General features: G+C 37.7%; 2 protein-coding genes and 1 long non-coding RNA gene across 6 annotated transcripts in view; 1 reads left to right on the forward strand and 2 right to left on the reverse strand.

Moving 5' to 3' along the window:
- The window catches only part of LOC136241689 (uncharacterized), a 152,715-nt gene that overhangs the window by 88,716 nt on the left and 41,583 nt on the right, over window positions 1-22,416 (reverse strand). The gene's annotated exons all lie outside the window — the stretch shown is intronic.
- Window positions 5,767-6,363, forward strand: LOC136240074 (uncharacterized). The gene is made up of 2 exons (XR_010693642.1): window positions 5,767-6,042; window positions 6,239-6,363. It is a non-coding gene; the product is annotated as an uncharacterized lncRNA (long non-coding RNA).
- The window catches only part of LOC136241682 (uncharacterized), a 41,915-nt gene continuing 28,471 nt past the window's right edge, over window positions 8,973-22,416 (reverse strand). For both annotated transcript variants that reach the window (XM_066032938.1, XM_066032939.1), the window contains 5 exons: window positions 17,180-17,245; window positions 17,039-17,077; window positions 16,880-16,985; window positions 15,012-15,048; window positions 8,973-10,199 (listed from right to left, as the gene is read on the reverse strand). In XM_066032938.1, coding sequence (XP_065889010.1) covers window positions 9,357-10,199; window positions 15,012-15,048; window positions 16,880-16,985; window positions 17,039-17,077; window positions 17,180-17,245 — 1,091 coding nt within the window. In that variant the 3' untranslated portion in view covers window positions 8,973-9,356. The remainder of the gene's footprint in view (window positions 10,200-15,011; window positions 15,049-16,879; window positions 16,986-17,038; window positions 17,078-17,179; window positions 17,246-22,416) is intronic.

A 22,416-nucleotide genomic window follows, 5' to 3' on the forward strand; every position in this document is an offset into this window, starting at 1 on the left:
AATTTAGCTCAGTGGCTGTCTAAATACATAAACATTGTTGTACTGAATATTTGTAATAGCAAACAACTATATACCACTGTATTTCAGTAGTGTGCATGCAGTTGCACTTCACTAACACCATTTATAGCTATTACGTACACCCTCAGCAACACTTTACTTTTCATTTCCCACTGCATTAAAAACAATCGAGATACTCTAATACAGCAGTCATGTAACTACTCTAATAGAGCAATCAAAGCTATAGCCTGTAGTCACCATATTTGCCCTATATATATATATAGTATTTACGGTTTAAAGCATTGGTAATTGGTACCTAAAAATAGCTGATCTCAGAGCTTTTAAAATCTCAAAATTTCCAGAGAAATGTCATCACATGCCTTATTTAGCTATACTAGCTTCAGAAACCCTCTTTTAAAAATCCTAGATCCGCCACTGAAACTTGTAGTTTTTTGGACTAAAACTATCACATAAATTATGAAGGATGATCACTGACATAAATGTTACACAGTAGAGGTTTAACTTCGTGGGATCTCAGGAAGCCCAGGGTCATTATAACAATATTATACACACAGCCATTGTGTTCTGCCAGTTAAACATGATTCCATACAGATTTCCTTATATACTGGGTGCATACTTGCAGTTTGACCAAAAACAGTCACAGTGAATGACATCAACTGATTACTGAATACAAGAGTTGTTCTTAAGTCTGAAGAGATAACAATCATTCATTACCAAAAAGTGTGCTACTGTAACAATAATCACTTTGGCCTAAATCCACGTTGGTGTTCTGAATTAAATTTGCTACTTAGTAGGTGATTAAGTGCATTTCGTACAATAAACGCAATAACTTTTATCATAACAGATTTCAAGCTTACTGGTTCGTGGTTTAGATTTTCTTTGATTACATTGGCTTTCTTCCAGTCATCTGGTAGGAAACCACTGTCAAAGGATTACTGAAAGTCAAGTGGAATACTTGTGCATGCAGAAGGGTGCCAAATTCCAAGTCTAACCCTACGGTGTAACATTCAAACCCAAGTTTCTTCACATCACTTTCACTGATTGAGGCCAGGTCTTCAATCTGGGGGTGGTAGGCAAAGGCAGTCCATCAAGCCCGAGTTAATAAAGGTCTTCAGTCTAATCACCTTCGAAATTCACTGACGGAAATTAATTGGTATAAGTCTCATCTTAGCCTGAATCCACACTTGTATGGCTAGCAGCTTGCAGACCACCTTATGTCTAACCTTTAACTAAACCAACAACAATAACAATATTGAGACCCTCTTCCTTGGTTAAAGAGTGAGAAACTTAGAACCATCATAGATCCTTGCACACCACATGATCATGATGGCCAGCCAACCGGCTGAATTGACCGGCCGGCTCACGCCTGAGCAAGCTACAATCTCAAAACTAAATATCGAGTAGGTAGCGAGGAACAAGACATCAGGTTTCTTCTCACTGAATTAGTAAACGAAGCGCTTCCAGAGGAATAGATCACAGCCACCTTCGTATCTCACGTGATTAATCTCTGTATTTGCAGAATTCGTCCCCCCGAAGATTTAAAGTTGACTTAAATATTTTGAAATATATAGAAATATTTACTAAATCACTTGTGTCTATAAACTGCCATTGGGCGATTAGAAAATTGGAATTATATTTTTATAATTCCAATATCGAATTATAGGTTAGGGATGGCGGTAATATACACGTATCGTGCTGGCTGCAGTAGGTAAGCTGCTACTGTCAGAGAAGCCTAAATACAATGTAGCTGTTCGGACAAAAATCAAGATGCGGTCATCGTGTATGTATCTATTTACTATTGAACGGTAGTTGATGCTCTCAATCTTCATAAAAATAACTTTGAATTTGATATAGGTAACTATTTGATTTGCACGAGTTTCACATGTGGTCGAATTTAAGATTGCACGACAGAGGTGACTTTGGAGCTTTGTAATTCACAGCCAATAAGGACTAAGACAAATATCTGCATATATTTGGAGAGTATAAGAGCTGCTCTTTCATATCAAGCACAGAAAGACTTGATCAGCTTCAAGCATTACGAGCAGTGCCACTTGACCGTTAATACATATTTTTGTCCGAGAATTGAGAACATTCGAACAGGTCACTTTTGTAGCTCCTGCAGCCAGACGAAAAAAGCTGCAGGTCTGAAATTTTGCATGCAAGAGTTTATGGTCTAGACCTCTCCAAAGGCATAGTAAGAGCATAAATTTTCTTTGTGGGTTTAAAGAAAAATCGCGTCCGAACCGATGGTGGTCGAACATTGGTGGTGGGGTCTATTCTACGGAACGGAACGGAACGGAATGATGGACTAAACTGCGGAACGGAATGCTTTCTCAGATTGAAACTTGCAGCTTACCATTGCTGTACAAGTTATCAGTGGCACTTCCAGCAGGTAATCAAACGTACATCAAGAAAGATAAAACGAATTTAAGGATCGATTGTGGGTTCTTGTTGGTTGTCATTAGTAACGAAGTACTAATTGTGGGAATAGCTGACTCAGTGTGTTCATCTTCGGATATATCAAGTAGGGAACTTAATGCATGACTTGTTTTTACTAGTATGTGAGTTATTTTTACTTACTTGACTTTAGAATGTACAGTCTGAGGCCCAGCCTTTCTAATCGGCATAAATCAGTATGTGTATAGCTACACTACAAAGGAAACAAGTATGGTGACAAGCTGAATCAACTCAGTCTAAGTAGAATCTAAAGGAATTTTGTGCAGTGTGTAAGGAGCAAACATTCAGATACCTCAAGGAGGCTATATTGTGTGAACATCAATGATTCATTAACAGAGTAGTGGACTATTGTCAGATATCTCAGCCTGAGTACTGAGTTGAATTCTGGATGGGGTCTATTTTACAGAATGGAATGCTTTCTGAATCAACTTGCAGCTTGGCTAGCTGCTATCATTGCTGAAATTGCATTTTATCACTTAATTATAAAACATTAATTAAGTGATTGTTTAGGTAATCATGACTTTATTCAGCGTAATAAACAGAATATATGGTTGATTGAGTGAGGTATCACTTTCAGAATGTTCAGACGACCAGTGATGAGATGCATGGATTCATCGAATTTTTGTTGTGGTTGGAGACATTAAATATCCAAAAGCAAACTGACTGTATAATATTAATTCACTTTCTTTATATTTTCTCAATTTTGAGCCTGTATACAAATAATTGAATTTTCCTTGTCAATAGAAATCCTAGAATAAGATGGGAGAGAAACTTATCTTTGTTTACCTATACTGTACAACCAAGAGTTCGTAATACTGATTTGTATGGGGGAGAGTGTCTAACTCTCAGTATGGCCTGTACAAACACCCTGTGTAAAGTTCACCTTTCATCAAATCAACACCTTTACTGGGGGGTAGAAAACTGTTGATTAGAGTTGCTGAAGAAGGTAAAGCCTTTGTTCTGAAATAAGGCCGAGGTGTTACTTTAAGCAGGGTGTTTGGTGAATGCATTCAAGTTAGACACTCCCCACCTTATTATGAACTCTTGGTACAACTTCAAAGGAAATGAAGAAAGCATACAGATGAATCAATAAAATCACTACAGTAAGGTGAATTACAGACTAGTGAGATCTTGGTTAATTAATGACAGTGGTTGGAGATTAAGTGTGGTAGCTTCTTGCTCTTGAATATGTTGCAAAGTGGAAGTACAAATCAAAATGGGATATCAATTTCATTATGAAAAATTTGTATACATAAATAATCTAGCATTACTATTTCATTTGTCCTCCACTTAAACATGCTACAACAGTACTAGTGTCAGTAAATTGGCAGTGAGTCTACCTTGAAATCTCAACTCTAGAGTAGATCCAACACAAGACAGCCCGCACTGTAACAAATACATGTGATCCCATTGTAATTTCATGGACCAGCTGGACTGGGAATCACTTGAAAATAGACGAACAAATTTAACCTGTTTTGTTTGAAGTGAAGCATGTGAAATGTTACACTTAAGAAATCCTAGGATTCTTAGGTGGTATGTAATTAATGTAAGTGTTCCATTTCAGGTCTGACTAGATACATTGAAATTACACACACATCCTGGTCCAAATCACGTTTGCCTGGTGGCTACGGGCATGGTTTCACATGCGGCTTATAATAGAGATTTGGCTGATCTTGGAGTTTTGACATTTAGCCTGATTCAAGGCTAGCAGTCAGACACATCCTTGAATTGTGCAACAGATAAAATCAGCTCACTATTGAATACGGCATTAGTCCACTGCACCAGCTGTTAATATATAAATAACTCCATGCATATACTTCAGTGATGTTTGCAGAATATACCCTCCTTGCGGTCTGCCAAAATATTTGCTCCTCACACACTGCACAAAATTCTTCAAGTTTTAATTCAGCTGACTCTTTCCTGTTACCAGTATCTTCCTGCTTGCTTTATTTATACACTGACTTATGACTTGAAAGACCGGCCCAGACTGTTTTGTAAAGTCTAAATAAGAAAAACAGCTCACATAAAGTTCCCTTCCGTATGGATGAACATCACTGATACAGCTCATCCCACAATAATACTTCGTTACTAATGACAACCAACAAAAACCCACAATCGATCCGTTAATTCTTTTTATCTTATGTTTAACCACCCACTGGAGATGCCACTGCTAACTTATAAGGGAAGTTTCAGCAATGGTAAGTTGCAAGCTTCAGTTTGAGAAAGCGTTCCGTTCCGTGGTTTAGTCCATCATTCCGTTCCGTTCCGTTCCGTTCCGTAGAATAGACGATATGCACACTCTATTACTCGAACGAAAAATGATCAATTAAGCGTAGACGGCGCAAAACTCGACGGTACCTTAAAAGCGGAAGTCCCATACAAAAGTATGGGAAGCAAATGCGGCTCGAGCAATAATTCACCACTCGAGCTAAGGACAGGCCATCTCGCTTGCCATACACTTCTTTTGCACGGAAAGAAGTGTATGGCAAGCGAGATGGCCTGTCCTTAGCTCGAGTGGTGAGTTATTGCTCGAGCCGCATTTGCTTCCCATACTTTTGTATGGGACTTCCGCTTTTAAGGTACCGTCGAGTTTCGCGCCGTCTACGCTTAATTGATCATTTTTCGTTCGAGTAATAGAGTGTGCATATCGTCTATAGTCCCCACCTATTTTGTACCATACGCGTATGCCATATGCGTATACGCGTACGGTACAACCATACGCGTATGGTACGGAAAATCGTACCATCTGAGTATAGGCTATAGCTAACCTGCTTTGTATATAATATCAAGCAGAAGGTTTTTACACTGTCGTACCTATTGACTATGCCGGATGGCACTCTGCTTTCATTTCTTTTTGGGGAAGAGGGAGTGGGAAGGGGCCCGGCTATAGTCTCTTAGCAGTTTCTGTAATTCAGTCAAGATCGAGCTAGCTAGGTATATACCTCTATAGAGCAATCATATTTTGGTCTGATTAGCTATTCTATTCTCTAGAGCTGAGATGTATTTTGCTTTACTGTAATTAAGATATAATTTGCTTTACTGCATGATGCAAACCTATACTGTGAAACTGAGGTGGTCATACATAGCACACTTAATCAGCAGCACACCCTTTGGGTGCAGGAACACTTTCAGGATATAGTGTGTGAAGCACACAAGACAAGCAGTGTGACTGTATATTGGTGTACATGGTATCCTTTATCATTTAGAGGTAGTAGGATGTATAGAAAAGCATCAATTTTTATGTGCTATAAATAAACTTATTTTGTGCTAAGTGTTGAGCAGACAATTTTAATCAGATGAGCTCGAGAAGTACAATGTAATGATTGCTCAAACAGAGGAAGATCTGGAGAATTCTGATACAATAACATCGAGGGAGGTAGCAAAGAGATTTTACTGTAGAGAAAGCAATATTCCAGTTTGCAAATTAATGTAAAACTAGCTGTAGCGTAGCATTATTAGCATAATTAATTGCATGTGCAACAAATTCTTTTTAAACTGAATCTTTGCTATTGAATGAGGCATGTACATTGCCTACTGAGGAAAACATAACATGGCAGAGATTTTATGGTGAGTTTATGAGTTCTAATGAATATTTCAGTAACGAATGTATGTATATATATATTATCTGGCATTGTTTAATTGTTAAGTGTGTTGTAACCACTCACTACTTACTGTGGATGGGACAATGTGTTTAGCTACTCTTATCTGAATGTATAGCTATACTCTTTAAAGTTAACAACATCCACGTTAATTTGTGCTGTAGGTCCAGTGTGATGAATGTGAGTGGTGGTACTACTTACAGTATGTACAAACAAGAAAAGTACGCAAACATAAATTGGATCCTCAAAAGAAGAAGAGTGTATATAATAGATAAAGATGCAAAGACAGTGAGGGGCCATGTTGCACAACTGATAACACTTACAAAGTTCATTTGTCAGTCAAGTTGTTAGCTTTGCACAAGCAGTGCAAAGCTAGAAATGCATGCTTGTGAAGATAGCCCATTGTAGCTAGGTGATGGCAAGGCTAGAAGACACTGAGAAAAGGCATAATACGCATATGGTACGTACCATACGCGTATGCCTATACCGTACGCGTATGGTACATACCATACGCGTACGTACGGTACAAAATACGCATATTGTATAGAACAGAGCTACTCTAATAGAGCAGTCAGCTAATAGAGTACTAAGTGTTCAACTATGTCTTACAGATTTAACTCTGTTATAAGCCACCCTGCATAGTGTTTAATTACAAAAAGTCACCCTGTGGAGAGATCAGCTACAATCCAGTCACCATGTAGAGAATTCAGCTACACTTGAACAGTGGCGTAGCCAGGAAAAAAATTTTACCGAGGCAAAGTTTATGCATTGACCTAATTGAGAGGGTCTGCTTCTGACTCAACTGATTCACAAAATTACTTTCAAGTGTGGGTAGTACAGCATTTGCAGGTTGACTATCTGGTTGGATGGAAGAAAGATTCTGAGCATTTCTCTACATACCATCAGTAAAAAATGCTCCAACTTAGTTAACGCTACAGTATAGCTCCCATGCTTCAATTATTAGACTAGTTTAATTGCATTCAACACAGCTTACCCCGGAGATATTTTGAGTGTTCAGGTCATCCATGGACTGCAATGGAAGCCATAGTCATGCGCACTATACTTTTTATAGATTTGATGTGATGTTTAAGTCAGACTTTCATGCGATGCTCAACTGCATGTGCTAAGCATGTCAAGCTAGGGAGTCTGGAGGCATGCTCCCTCAAGGAAAATTTTGAAAACGTGCTTTGAAATGACATGTGGAGGCTATATTTTTGATTGTAACAGCTAATGCATATGATATGCATGAACAATTAGCTCAATGCAATACCATGCAGTTGACTCATTGGAACTTTTGAAAAGTAATGCAAATTAACATAAATGTAAATGAATTAGACCAAGCAGTGTAATGAGAACAGTGGCTATAATCTGTACTGAATGCTCTATTAGACTATAATTATTACGATGACTGCTCTATTAGAGTATCTCGATCTTTTTACAACTAAATTCAACTGAGTAGCTGAAAATGGTCCAACACTGCGTCACCATGGCCTTCCAGCCCTGCTTAGTGCTACAGCCATAGATTCTATTATGTGTGGTACAGTAATGCTGTCTAGTAACGTTTGAGTAGAAAATCCGGGGTGCCAAAACTCATGCAGGCCTGCTCAGCCTGTTGTTGAGCATTTTTACTGAGACAGCTGCCTCGGTTGCCTCAATGGTAGCTACGCCACTGCTTCAAGACAGAGAAACAAATCACCCTGTAGAAAGATCAACTTTATCCTGTAGAGAGATCAGCTATATAGAAACAAGTAGCCCTCTAAAGAGATCAGCTAGAAACAAACCACCCTGTAGAGAGATGCAGCTAGAAGAAAAAATCACCCTGTAGAGAGTCACCCTATAGGGTTGGGAGTTTAACTACATTTCAGGTCACCCTGCAGATGAGTTCTGCTGTGGAGATATCAGCTATACAGAAATAAGTCAAGGCGAAATAAGTAGAAAGTTCAATAATACATTTCAAATCACGCTGCAAGGAGTTCAGTTAGTAGAAAAAGTCACTCTAGGTCTGCTCTCCCCAACTATACCTACAACTTAGCCTGCAGCTGTTTCCCCTTCCCTTGCCAGCATCCACCCCTGTAAGAGGATATTTCCTCCTGCATGCAGTACCATTATACTCAGCTTTTGTGATGCCACTCCTTGATGTTGTTTGGTTTCCATCCACTGCAACACTGAATCATTTGATTGAAAGAATGCATTATAAGTTTAGTATTAGTAATTCTAAATTTCCTTTTATATACATTGACTGATGAGGTTGCAAATTTCACACAGCTATTCATGCATGAATGTCATTTGATGTGTTAACATTAATGATGTTGCTTTGACTAAAATGGTGTGCTTATCCACATGCACACTTGTGCATGTACAGAGAACATTCTCCTGGGGATGATAGAAATACCAATTTGAATTGAATCATGTGACATATAAAGTTCAAAAAGAAAGCACAAGGAAGCCTTATGAGGGCTCAGCTAAATAATTTTGATGTGGCAACACATACATTTCTTAATTAATCAATTAGTTTATCCAGCTCAACATTTATTTTAGTGAGCAAAAATGTCTGTTATAATTAGTTGCTGGCGGGGTAAGAAATCTACAGAATGTGTTTATCCTAACTGATAGTTAAAATAAATAGTATATTAAAGTTTTGAATATTCAAAGTGCTGAATATTCAAAGTCTTGTGAAAACTATCTACAGAATCCAAAGGTGATGTTGAAACTGAAACATTACTGTATGCATGTTGTAACTTAATCGTAGTGCAATAGAGAATTGTAATCACAATATTTTTGTCTTTTGAGTATTTGCCAATCGGAAATAGTGTATCCAATAATTTTACATAATTAGGCCTCTGTAAAGATCACAATCAAACTCGATAATAACTTTATTAGTGCTATATTGCCAACTAGCACAGTTCCAAATATATCATAATCTGCTAAAACAATTCATGAGTAATGCTATACACTACAACTGTACCTATAAAAAGGCAAAGTAGTCAGTGATGAAGGGAAATACTTATAATAACTGATGCTTATTCTGGATATCTAAGATTTCAAATGTTCGGAAATCTTGTCATAATTGTTTGAAATCTTGAAAAATCGCAAAGATTTGAAATCTTGTACAGAGTTGCGGACCCCTTGGGTGTGTAGGAATGTACACTGTACTACATGCGACAAAAAGAAATAGCATGAGTGTATATGTATATGTACAGTTGTGTGTCACTATGAATGATGCAACAACACATGGATGTGTGAATATCGTGCATATTTACAGTATGTGTACAGTGCACTTAGTCAAATCAACTGTAAACCATTAGCATCATCTACAGTAATATCATCATGGTCAACTGCAATATTGTATGACTGATATACTCCAGTAGTTGGTGTAGCACATTGATCATCTGACACAGAGCTGGCTTCGGGAGGAATTGATAGAGACTTGGGATGACCTACTACACTATTAACTGACTGAATGGCACTATCCATAGAGAAGGCAACACCATGGTCAACATAGTTTCCGTCTGATGGTGAATATGAAAAAACACTGTCATTGTTTTCAGGCAAATTAGCATTAGTTATTGGTGAGGTGAAATCTTGTGGTTGTGATGAAATGCTACCGTGGCCACTATCAACAGTCAAATCAACTGCAGTATGGTAGTCCATGTATTGTCCTTGTATGTTGTTACCAGGAAGATGGTTACCACTATCTGATCTACTAATAAACTTAGAGTTCTCCTGAATACTAGTTTTAGTACTAGATGTTTCGACAGCCGTAAGCCCATGATTAGTGTTAGTGTGTAACAATTCTCCAATGCTTTCTTCTGTTATTATATTTGCTAGATTCTTGCTTTTGTGGTAATAATATTCTGTTCGATCTCTAGAACTAAGGATGGAGTCTGACAAAATTCGGTGTTTCTCACTCTTGTGTAAGCTGTTTTTGTATCCATACAAATAATTTAACATTTCTTCATTTGTAGTACTGTCAGAAACATTAGATTTACACTCTTCATTATTAGTTTGCAATTCAGTTTCTTGAATCCACTTAATTATTTCTTCATTCATACTAAGGCTTTCAATTGTACTTGCAGCATCTCTGCCAATTGACAGGTAATAACTGTCATTATCAACAAATAGCATCTATTAAAACAAAGAAAACACATAACAATGTTGTACACAGACCATAAATCATAGGCGGTGGAGATGGGGGGCATGCTCCCCCCCACTTTTATGGGACACTGTTTGCAAGAAAAGATCAAGATACTCTAATAGAATAGTCAGGATCTGGATACTCTAATAGAGCAGTCAAAGTATTCAGAAAAGCAGTGTAGCAAGCTACCTAGCTACGTGTGTATATAATTGATGGAGAGCAGCTATTGTCAGCAGGCTACAACCTTTTTTTTTTGGTCTTCAACTTACAGCTGGCCTGGTCCCCTCACTCTTAGGCCTGCTCCACCATCCCTGCTATAAATTATTTAAACATATAAGTTCTATTGTTGACAAAGTACCTGTATAACACTGCAGTGTTCAGCAATTAGTTTGTAAATAGATTTTCAGTCTAGATGTTCACAACACCTTTTTCAACACTAGCTTGGCATTACCATAAATTTTAGACATCTTGTAGAGTATTGCATCAAGTATTACGTTGTTGTAAATCTTGTATATATTAATCCTGTGCCAAAAACAGCCCGGCTGTAAAAAAAGGTGAGGTAAAGAATGCACAAGTACATGCATGTTCATGGAGTAACTACAACCAAAAGACATGATATCAAAATCTGGCCAAGAAAGCATTTACAGTATATAGGATCACTTTTGTGCATTCATTTTCTATATGCTTCACGTTATCACATCCAGCTAGCTGTACATGTGTGCTTGCAATATAAACAATACTACTGAGATGATAAAAGATATTACACTGCACTGTTACCAAAATTAATTTAACTAAAAATTTACAATTGGTTTCTACTTGGCCATCTTTTTGCACCGTATATTAAAATAAAAAGATGGCCAAGTAGAAACCAATTGTAAATTTTTAGTTAAATTAATTTTGGTAACAATGCAGTGTAATATCTTTTATCATCTCAGTAGTATTGTTATATAGCAAGCACACATGTACAGCTAGCTGGATGTGATAATGTGAAGCATATAGAAAATGAATGCACAAAAGTGATCCTATATAATGTAAATGCTTTCTTGGCCAGATTTTGATATCATGTCTTTTGGTTGAGCAGATCTGAGACAACCATGGATCCTACTATATAGTAACTGGGCAGATATATAGAGTTATGTATACTCTGGTATAATTGTTGAGTGTTGTAGTTTGCCAATGGTCAAAGCTAAATTAACCATTTTAGATACCTTTTTGTGATTTTGAAGATGTCGGGCAAACTCCAGTTAGGGGTAGGCAATAAAAAATTAGTTTTCAAAACAGGAAAGGAACATGCTTAGGCCCGCAAGGTACGGGCTTAATCTACTTACCCTAGTAGATGCACCATATTATAGATAATGCACGTATCATTGTATTTGTCCTACTATCCCCCCCCTCGGACATATATGGGGTTATAGTGGGCACAACCGAATGTTAAATGTCCCATGGTAGGGCAAACCTATTGTGTCAAATCCCCACCATTAGCTCCAGTTGCAACATGGGGGATTTGACATAGCGTAGAAAAAATACTTGGGTGCTTAATGAATGATTGTCAAATGCCCCATAGTGAAGCAGCAGTTTCATGTCAATTTGCCTTGTAAAGCCCCACTTACATCCAAGGGGGGTGGTGAGGTAGGTGCATAATGAGTTTGCATCATAAACCTTGTGTTGAAATTTAGTCTGTCTTGCTTTTTACATGCTTATAGCAGCTAATGTGCTTATCCTCAAACAATCAGGACTGGAAAAACTACAAATTGTCTTCTACTTTTATCTATCAACTATCCAATCACTGCTAGTTTATTAAAATTTCCTTTGCTGTTGTAACTTGTTTACCATTATGCTATAACCATTAGTCCCTCCTAGTTTATATGCCTCCAAGCAACAAAAATTGTTATGTCAACAATGTAGGTGAGAACCACAAAAGAAGTCAAGTAAAAAACTCCAAAATTGGTCATCAACTGCTGCAGTATGCTGAATACATCTTGGGAATGACTATGTTGGATGCTCACTTTAACAATAATCATAATAGTGGAAGTAAGTGTTTGTTGACATGTTAGTCTGACTGTGATTACATGTTTTTAGTTAGCTGTGCCTTACCATACTGTATCCTTTTCTGTATATGCAGGGTGGATACTGATGTTGTGACTGTTGGCGGGTGAGTTTATGGTCAATGGACAAATCACACAAATGGTGAAGAAAAAATAATATGTGTTACCAAGACCCCACTACTATATTATGAACTCTTGGTGGTACTTCATAGCCTAATACTATACCTGTTTCACTGCCCATACAAAAGTCTCAATAGTAGCAGTGAAATTTATCCCGTATTTCACTGGAAGCAGTGAAAAAGTTGTAATTGCAATTTCATTGGCTAGAATTTATGTTAACAATGTAGTGCCAATTATTGACGCGTGTTTAGTACATAGTGACAAATTGCAACGTTAATGCACAGCATTCGTATATGCAGCAAGTATGGTATTAACTGGGAATAGCATGGATAGCAGTGAAATTTGGGATAAATACCACTCTTGTACTATTGGAAATGGTAAATTTCCAATACAACACTCGTGGTATTTATCCCAAATTTCACTGCTACCCATGCTATTACTAGTACAAACACTATAGTGTAGCTATCTGGCTTCTTGTGCTATAGTAGTCATTTTTTAAAAACTTTATGGGATCATCATAATGTAAATGTTTATTATTACAATATATCATGCTATCATTAAAGAGTTTCTATAATTGTGGGTGGTTGCATGAGGGTCTAAGAAGTGCTGTGACTGAAAGGTGATGCGCTGATGCCGGATTTTTAAGTCAACACTGAAGTTTCACAGGCACTGAAGAGCTGGGGTGGGATTAGAGACGTGCACGGGTAATGTAGCAGTAAATTATTTCAACTGTATCACTACAGCGGGTATGAAACAGCTGGCTATAGCTATGTACGGCCCTGTATAGGCCGGAGTCACGCTGACGAGTCAGTGGAGGCATACCGTGGCGAAATTAAAACAAATCAGTTACTGGACTCACAATTAAACCAAGAGTTGACAGCACAGTGTCTATCAAATCAGCCAGCTCGCTATGGCTAATGACCTTTCCCACTTCCACACTGTTTTGGTTTGAGAATTGAGGCGGGCGCCTCACACCTCGACGTCATGGCTGCAAATTTGAATCTTCAAAGAGCACAAAAGCGATCTCATAAACTAACAAACAACTTTTAGCAAAATTAAATGTACAGATACATTGTGTAAAAAGCCCCTGATAGCCACAGCCTTTTTACAATACGACTTCATGGTTGAAAGAAAATCGCTTCAATGGGATGCGATGACGAAGAAAATGAAAAAAAGAATGATGCACATTTGAATAAATAATTTAATTAACGCATGGTAAATGGGTGGGCAATGGAACAAACTACTCCAACAATTCGCCTGACTTTTCGTGTGGTAGTTATTATTATACAAAGGTTACATGCCCCTGGTTTCGAGGTGGAATCTTTTAGTAAGGCTGAGATTTCGCCATGCAGATTTTAAAAGATTGCATAATCGATCCCTCATGTAAATGACTCACAGTAGTGGTCGCGTGTTTATTGTTGTGGGCGCAAGCTTTGTGCTTCTTGGCCTCACGACTCACTACCGTGAGTCTTGATTGATCTATGTGTTATTGTCTATATTGTACAATTTTCTTGTTGTACAGCTCTACTAGATGCACTATTTGTATGTGACTACACCTTTTAATGGACTGTGAACTGTTGTTATGGATGGAGTGGTGGCTTGTTTCTACAAATTAACACTACATTTCTCTATTACAAGCAGCTGTCAACAGTGTTATGGTACAGCAACTACATACAGTGTCTAAATAAGTTCGACTTCAGACCACAGAGGTCTAAGTAATTTAGTAACCCTCAGGCTCTGTAGTAGCGCCTTCGCTTCGCTCAGGTGCCACAACACAGGGCCATCAGATCACCAAAATACTTAGACCCTTGTGGTCTGACATCTAACTATTACTTAGGCTAGGGACTACGAAAGTTTGGCGTAGATATATACTTTACATGAAGGTATAGCTAACCACTGTGGGTGCGTATATATAGGTAAGTGGAAATGTATTGTGTAAGCAAGAAACAATGGTGTACAGATAAACACTTGACTAGAAGGGGTTCAATCTCAGCTGATGTGTTATTTTAAAGCTGAGAGTCAGACCATATTATACGTAGGATAATACATTTGATTATTCTATTGGAGTATTGCATGATTGTTCTATTAGAGTATATCAATCTTTAAGTAGATTTTCAGCTTCACCCATAGGATGTATAGGGTGATGCTCATGTTAGCCTACTGAAAGTAGCTTTCAGCCCTTCTATTTCCCTTCCTGCCAAATTGGCAAAGTCAGAGAGGGGTTTGACCAAACCCCTTGAATCCCCCCCCCCCTAGTTACAGCTACAGAGTTTAAAAGTTAAACAAGCATGCACATACTAACACCATAACCCTATAAATGCACTAGAATACATGCATGTGCATTTGCCTATGCCATTTGGATTGGCCATTTTGCCCAGTCAAGAACTATGAACTTTAGGAATGGTGTTGATGTGGCTCACATTAGATTTCCCATGGTAACACACCTCCCACATCAATTGGGTGGCAGAGGATTCAATGAACACTAGAGTACATCAAGTGGATGAGGAATGGACCACAAAGCCAAGGATAGTTTATCATCAAATGGTAAGCAGAATTAACATGAAATATTGTACATACATACATTAGGTTACATATGTGAGTAACAAAGAATTGAATGAATTATGCTTATTTACATACCATGTATTTAGTAGCATCTTTTGACAGAAAACTCTTTCTACATTAAGACAATAAACATATTCATTAATAGTTTGAGACAAAATTTAACTATAAACTACTAGTGCAATTAAAAATTAATTTAAAAATTAAATTGAGTTCCAGTGACAAAAAGTAGTGAAACAAGATTATGCTACAATTATGAATAATAGTACTTCATAGCTATTAATCCCTACATTGGCATGTTACCATCATCTTTTCAGTGCCAAAGTAGCCACATAGCTATGTTGTATTGTACATCTTGTTTCACTACTTTTTGATATCACTGCAACCTAAAATTAATTGCACTAGTTTTGTTACTGTATACATAGCTATGATATGCATGTGTGTTTGTTCTATTAGTATACTGTACATATCATGTAGCTGTGACACTTGATCTCGTTGTTCATCTCAAGTGAGCTGGCTATGAAGTAGATAAAGGTGTAGTTGCCATGTCTTGTTTTATACAGCAAAACCTCAAAGTGATTGTGATTAGATAACTAAGGGGAATGGTCATCATGTTCTGATCATTTAAAGGCATAGTCACTTTGCCTCAATCATTTAAAGACATAGTCATTAGCTCTGTGTTTAGTATAGCAATCCAATTGCTTTGTACATACAACTAAAGGTATCTACTGCCAGTCCATAAGTACTTCAACTAGTATTGTATCCTCTAAATACACTCCTCTAGGGAAGTGTCGATATGGAAATTAGTGTTGTGGTATAGTTTCATTGCAGGAAGAAGACAACAACCAAGCAATTGAAGGTAAATATTGATGGCAAAACACAGGAAACCAGAAAAAAGGCACATGCCTCATGTGAATTTGTTATTGTAGCATGAAATGGTAGCTGTGTACTACTTTTTAGCCTCTAGCCTTGTGACTGTGGTCAGGAAAGCAGGTAGGTAGGTAGGAGGCAGGCAGGCAGGCAGGCAGGTAGGTAGGCGGGCAGGCAGGTGGGCAGGCAGGTGGGCAGGCAGGCAGGCAGGCAGGCAGACATACAGTCAGGCAGGACAGGGCAGGGCAGGCAGGTAGGCAGGCTAAAATCAGGTTTGTAAATTATTTTAAAAGCAATATTTAGCATTTTGTATTTTTCATTTTAATGCTGGGTTTGATGAAGGATGCAGTAAGATCTTTCATAAAGATGTTTTGGTGGGTGCTGCTCACTTTAGAGGGGAGCCCTACTAAACAGTACTACACTGTTACTGTCAGTAGTGTTTAATTAGTGAGTCATCATAATATTGTAGTTCCATAGCCATTTGTAAGCTACATGTTCTATAATGTGGTTAGTGGGAAAATGCATGTGGCTAATGCTGAAAATGAGGGACCAGACAAGACCGACATGACTGCGGATGACTTTTTCTTGTTTTTAAATTATCACAGTGGTATACAAAAGTTTTTTTGATAGCATTGCAGATAGTCACTGTAATGTTCAAACATGAACATAAGGAGAAAACATTTTTTTGTCCTGAAACACAGGAGGTTTGCAAGTTATGTACAAGTGCTTACTTGATAAAATAATTTTTAGTGAATGGAAAATATACAAGTATACTTATGATTTTATAGGGATACTTAAACAAGGTTTCAGTACTAACTTGTAGATTTTCATTTAACAGCAAACTAAACTGCTTAGTAAGATTAAAGATAAAAGATTTTTCACTGTGAATAAATTAGACTTCAAAATACAGGGTTCTTCATAATTTAGGCTCTGTAGTCATGCCCAAGTGAAGTGAGGGTGTCATTTCAAAATCTTACTATTACGTATAATCAGAGAGAAATGGTGCAACCTCAATTTGTGTTACAGTACATACAAAGCGTTCATAGCAAAACATAAATACTTAACAAAGTACGCACCTTCTCCATCTATACACAGCAACTCCAAGGAAAATAAAAATAATTACAAAACATATGATGAAAGCAGCAATAGATAAGATTATAATGATTGTTGGTGAGGAGGAGCCTGTAATGAGAACAAGAGTGACACGTCTGTATTAGTTACATGTTAATACCTACTTGTGTTAGATGGTGGATCACTTGGAGTAGAAGTAGAGACTGCAACAAAATGTACTCAAAAGTATATATACATACAATATCCATATACTTTATTGCACTACACAATGTACCCACTATGTACCACTAAATAAATTTACATACCTGCAGTTGCTGTTGATGGAATCACTGTAGGTGCACCAGTAGCAGTAGGGTCAAGCATAGTGGTATCTATATACAAAAGTATGAGTAAATATAATAGCTACTTCATTAACCATCCTTATCAGACTCAAGTGGGAGCTTCACCCCTCCCCCCCGTCTCTCCCTCTGCCAACCCTAATGTTTGTGTAACGTAATTTACTGTATGTTATGTGCATAAGGTTTTGCATTGGTAGTATTATTTGCACACGGTGACATTTTTTCTGGATTTTGAACATAATTAAGCACTGTTAAGCAGTACAGGGAGATTTGTTTGTAGAGGGAGATTTGTTTGATACGAGGGAGATTTGTTTGGGAGATTTGTTTCTACAGGGAGATTTGTTTGTAGCTGAACTCTCTACAAGGTAACTTCTTCTAGCTGATCTTTCTACAGGGTGATTTGTTTGTCTCTACAGGGCAATTTGTTTGCAGCTGAACTCTCTACATGGTAGTTTCTTTGTAGCTGAACTCTCTACAATGTAACTTCTTCTAGCTGAACTCTCTATAGGGTGACTTGTTTGTAGTTGAACCCTCTACAGGGTGATTTGTTTGTAGCTGAACTCTCTACAAGGTAACTTCTTCTAGCTGATCTTTCTACAGGATGATTTGTTTGTCTCTACAGGGCAATTTGTTTGCAGCTGAACTCTCTACATGGTAGTTTCTTTGTAGCTGAACTCTCTACAACGTAATTTCTTCTAGCTGAACTCTCTACAGGGTGACTTGTTTCTAACTGAACTTTCTACAGGGTGATTTGTTTGTAGCTGAACTCTCTACAAGGTAACTTCTTCTAGCTGATCTTTCTACAGGGTGATTTGTTTGTAGCTGAATTCTCTACAGGGCAATTTGTTTGCAGCTGAGCTCTGTACATGGTAGTTTCTTTGTAGCTGAACTCTCTACAATGTAACTTCTTCTAGCTGAACTCTCTACAGGGTGACTTGTTTGTAGTTGAACCCTCTACAGGGTGATTTGTTTGTAGCTGAACTCTCTACAAGGTAACTTCTCCTAGCTGATCTTTCTACAGGATGATTTGTTTGTCTCTACAGGGCAATTTGTTTGCAGCTGAACTCTCTACATGGTAGTTTCTTTGTAGCTGAACTCTCTACAATGTGTCTTCTTCTAGCTGAACTCTCTACAGGGTGACTTGTTTCTAGCTGATCTCTCTACAGTGTAACTTGTTTCTAGCTGAACTCTCTACAGGGTGATTTGTTTGTAGCTGAATTCTCTACAAGGTAACTTCTTCTAGCTGATCTTTCTACAGGGTGATTTGTTTGTAGCTGAATTCTCTACAGGGCAATTTGTTTGCATAATATGGTTAATTGGTGGAAGCATGCAGTATTTTCAACAAATTCTTCTCGTTGGCAATAAATCTTATTGCTTTGTGTAAGGATGATGAACTGGACATTTCACATGTACTATAAAATGGTGAGTTGTGCAGCTGAGGAAAGCCAGTACAGCAAATGATGTTAATGTCAGTGTTTTTTACTGAGCAGTGCACGCATATATGATTATGTGAAAACTTAACATTAGGCTTGTGCCAATTGTATATACATTCCATGAAAATAGTTTATTATACTTTTGACCAATGTTCAAAAATCAAACCTCATGTTTGTGAGAGCTAATTTTTATCAGCATTGTCTGACTGCTAGAGTAAGTGACTTCCCTACCAAAGCATTTATATACAACTTCTGCAAAGTGTTGAAAAGTGTATGTAAATAATTGGACAAGAAACTGTAATATTACACGTTTATTACATGAATTGCTGTAGTAATAAAGTCTACTTTTACCTTCTTTGAGTGAACATGTTATAATTAAAATCTTAAAAACCATCCCTATTAGTATATAGCAGGAGCAAAAAATTGCAAAAGAGACGAACTCTAATTTGAAGGTTAAAATGTTGAAGAGTGCATTATTTGAAGTACGGGTGGATTTCAACTAGCCGAATGGAAGTCTGTGTCACTAATCATGAGGACTGCACATGCTTGACTTACTGATGGAATAAACCCCACGTCTATGCACTGGAGAGAAGACTGGGGTCTGCAGAAGTCTTGAGTGGAGCAAATTTTAATCAATCACTGGCTTGATTGCATCTATGCTAGAATGGCAGCAGACAGCTTCAATTCCAACCAAAGTAATGACAAACGTTTACCTACTAATACTGCTGAGCTGAATGCATGAACAAACATGCATATGTAGCTATGCCTCAGAATATTGGATGATGTAAAGGCAAGTTACTTTTAATTGAGGCAAATTACAGCAGGTCTATAAGAATTTAGTTTCAAAGAGAAGCGTCTCTTCAAAATATCCAGTAACAAAAACTTTTGAATATAACCTGCTATATAGTATGCTGGTATAATGTTTGATGCTTCCGCTAGCCTATTATGTTCCAGTGCAAATTATGCTGACACAAGCTTGACTGATAACATTGTGTTCATTCTCGGCAATCACGTTTGATTTTCTTGTGTTTGAAAAACCACAGCATTTCAGAGCATGACTTTTAGGAATAGAAATAAACTCACATGGAGTTGTGAATCAGTTTTATGAATCTTTTGGGTTTATATAATCTAATCCAAAATAGCCAAGCTGTAAAAAAAACAGTGCAGCCCTCAAAAAGGCTATGGTGAAAAAAGATGTGAAATCCAAAGTGGCGGCCAAGAAATGGCTGTGATGGTAGGTTAATGGTAAAAATTTTAATTACGACAATTCAGGTGAATTTTTGTGCCGCTTGGTCTTGGCAAAAAATTCACCTAAATTGCCGTTATTAAAATTTTTACCATTAACCTACCATCACAGCCATTTCTTGGCCGCCACCTTGGATTTCACATCTTTTTTCACCATAGCCTTTTTGAGGGCCGCACTGTTTTTTTACAGCTTGGCTGTTTTGGATTAGATTTCATTTCTTTTTGTATTTGTATACCACCGGCCGGCTTTGGGACTTTTTTAACCTGTCTATTTTTTCTTTATCACAGGAAGAAGAAAAGATGAAGCAGATGTACTTTAAATATTTCTGATTTTATCAGTAAATGTACAAATTATATATATAATACATATATTTATTTCAGAACTCTCCATGGTGGTTTCTTTGTAACTTAACACTCTACAAGGTGACTTCTTCTTGATGCCCTCTCTACAGGGTGAATTGTTAGTAGCTGAATAATCTACAAGGTAACTTCTTCTAGCTGATCTCTCTACAGGGTGATTTGTTTGTAGCTGAACTATCTACAAGGTAACTTCTTCTAGCAGATCTCTCTACAGGGTGGTTTGTTTGTAGCTGAATTCTGTGCAGGTGATTTGTTTGCAGCTGAGCTCTTTACAGAATGGTTTCTTTGTAGCTGAACTCTCTACAAGGTAACTTCTCCTAACTAATCTTTCTACAGGGCAATTTGTTTGTGGCTGAATTTTCTACAGGGTGATTTCTTTGAAGCTGAACTCTCTACAAGGTAACTTCTTCTAGCTGATCTTTCTACAGGGAGATTTGTTTGTAGCTGAACTCTCTACAGGTGATTTGTTTGCAGCTGAACTCTCTACATGATGGTTCTTTGTAGCTGAACTCTATACAAGGTAACTTTTTCTAGCTGATCTTTCTACAGGGAGATTTGTTTGCAGCTGAACTCTCAACATGATGGTTTCTTTGTAACTGAACTCTCTACAAGGTGACTTCTTCTAGCTGATCTTTCTAGAGGGTGATTTGTTTGTAGCTGAATTCTCTACAAGGAAACTTCTTCTAGCTGATCTCTCTACATGGAGATTTGTTTGTAGCTGAACTCTCTACAGGTGATTTGTTTGCAGCTGAGCTCTCTACATGATGGTTTCTTTGCAGCTGAACTCTCTACAAGATAACTTCTTCTAGCTGATGTCTCTACAAGGTCACTAGTTTGTAGCTGAACTCTCTACATTATGATTTCTTTGTAACTGAACTCTCTACAAGGTGACTCCTTCTAGATGATCTTTCTACAGGGTGATTTGTTTGTAGCTGAACCCTCTACAAAGAAACTTCTTCTAGCTGATCTCTCTACAGGGAGATTTGTTTGTAGCTGAACTCTCTACAGGTGATTTGTTTGCAGCTGAACTCTCTACATGATGGTTTCTTTGCAGCTGAACTCTCTACAAGATAACTTCTTCTAGCTGATCTCTCTATAGGGAGATTTGTTTGTAGCTGAACTCTCTACATGTGATTTGTTTGCAGCTGAATTCTCTACATGATGGTTTCTTTGTAACTGAACTCTCCACAAGGTAACTTCTTCTAGCTGATCTTTCTACAGGGTGATTTGTTTGTAGCTGAACTCTCTACAAGGAATCTTCTTCTAGCTGATCTCTCTACAGGGAGATTTGATTGTAGCTGAACTCTCTACAGGTGATTTGTTTGCAGCTGAACTCTTTACATGATGGTTTCTTTGTAGTTGAATTCTCTACAAGGTAATTTCTTCTAGCTGATCTTTCTACACGGTGATTTGTTTGTAGCTGAACTCTCTACAAGGAAACTTCATCTAGCTGATCTCTCTACAGGGAGATTTGCTTGTAGCTGAACTCTCTACATGTGATTTGTTTGCAGCTGAACTCTCTACATGATAGTTTCTCTGTAGCTGAACTCTCTATAAGGTAACTTCTTTTAGCTGATGTCTCTACAAGGTCACTAGTTTGTAGCTGAACTTTCTACATGATGGTTTCTTTGTAACTGAACTCTCTGCAAGGTGACTTCTTCTAGCTGATCTCTCTACAGGGTGATTTGGTTGTAGCTGAACTCTCTACAAGGAAACTTCTTCTGGCTGATCTCTCTACAGGGAGATTTGTTTGTAGCTGAACTCTCTACAGGTGATTTGTTTGCAGCTAAACTCTCTACATGATGGTTTCTTTGTAGCTGAACTCCCTACAAGGTAACTTCTTCTATTGATCTCTCTACAGGGCGATTTGTTTGTACTTTGTAGTTGAACTCTCTACATGGTAGTTTCTTTGTAGCTGAATTCTACAAGGTGATTTCTTCTAGCTGAACTATCCCTTTCCATAGTTGCATGAACTTCCTATAAGGTAACTTTTTCTAGCTGATCTCTCTACAGGGTGAATTGTTTGTAGCTGATCTCTCGCTCTACAGGGTGACTTGTTTCTAGCTGATCTCTATACAGGTTGCTTGTTTCTAGCTGATCTCTTGAATTCTCTTCAGGGTGACTGCTCTATTAGGATGACTGCTCTATTAGAGTATCTCGATCTCG

This window comes from Dysidea avara, chromosome 12 (assembly GCF_963678975.1).
Source record: "Dysidea avara chromosome 12, odDysAvar1.4, whole genome shotgun sequence".
NCBI lineage: Eukaryota > Metazoa > Porifera > Demospongiae > Dictyoceratida > Dysideidae > Dysidea > Dysidea avara.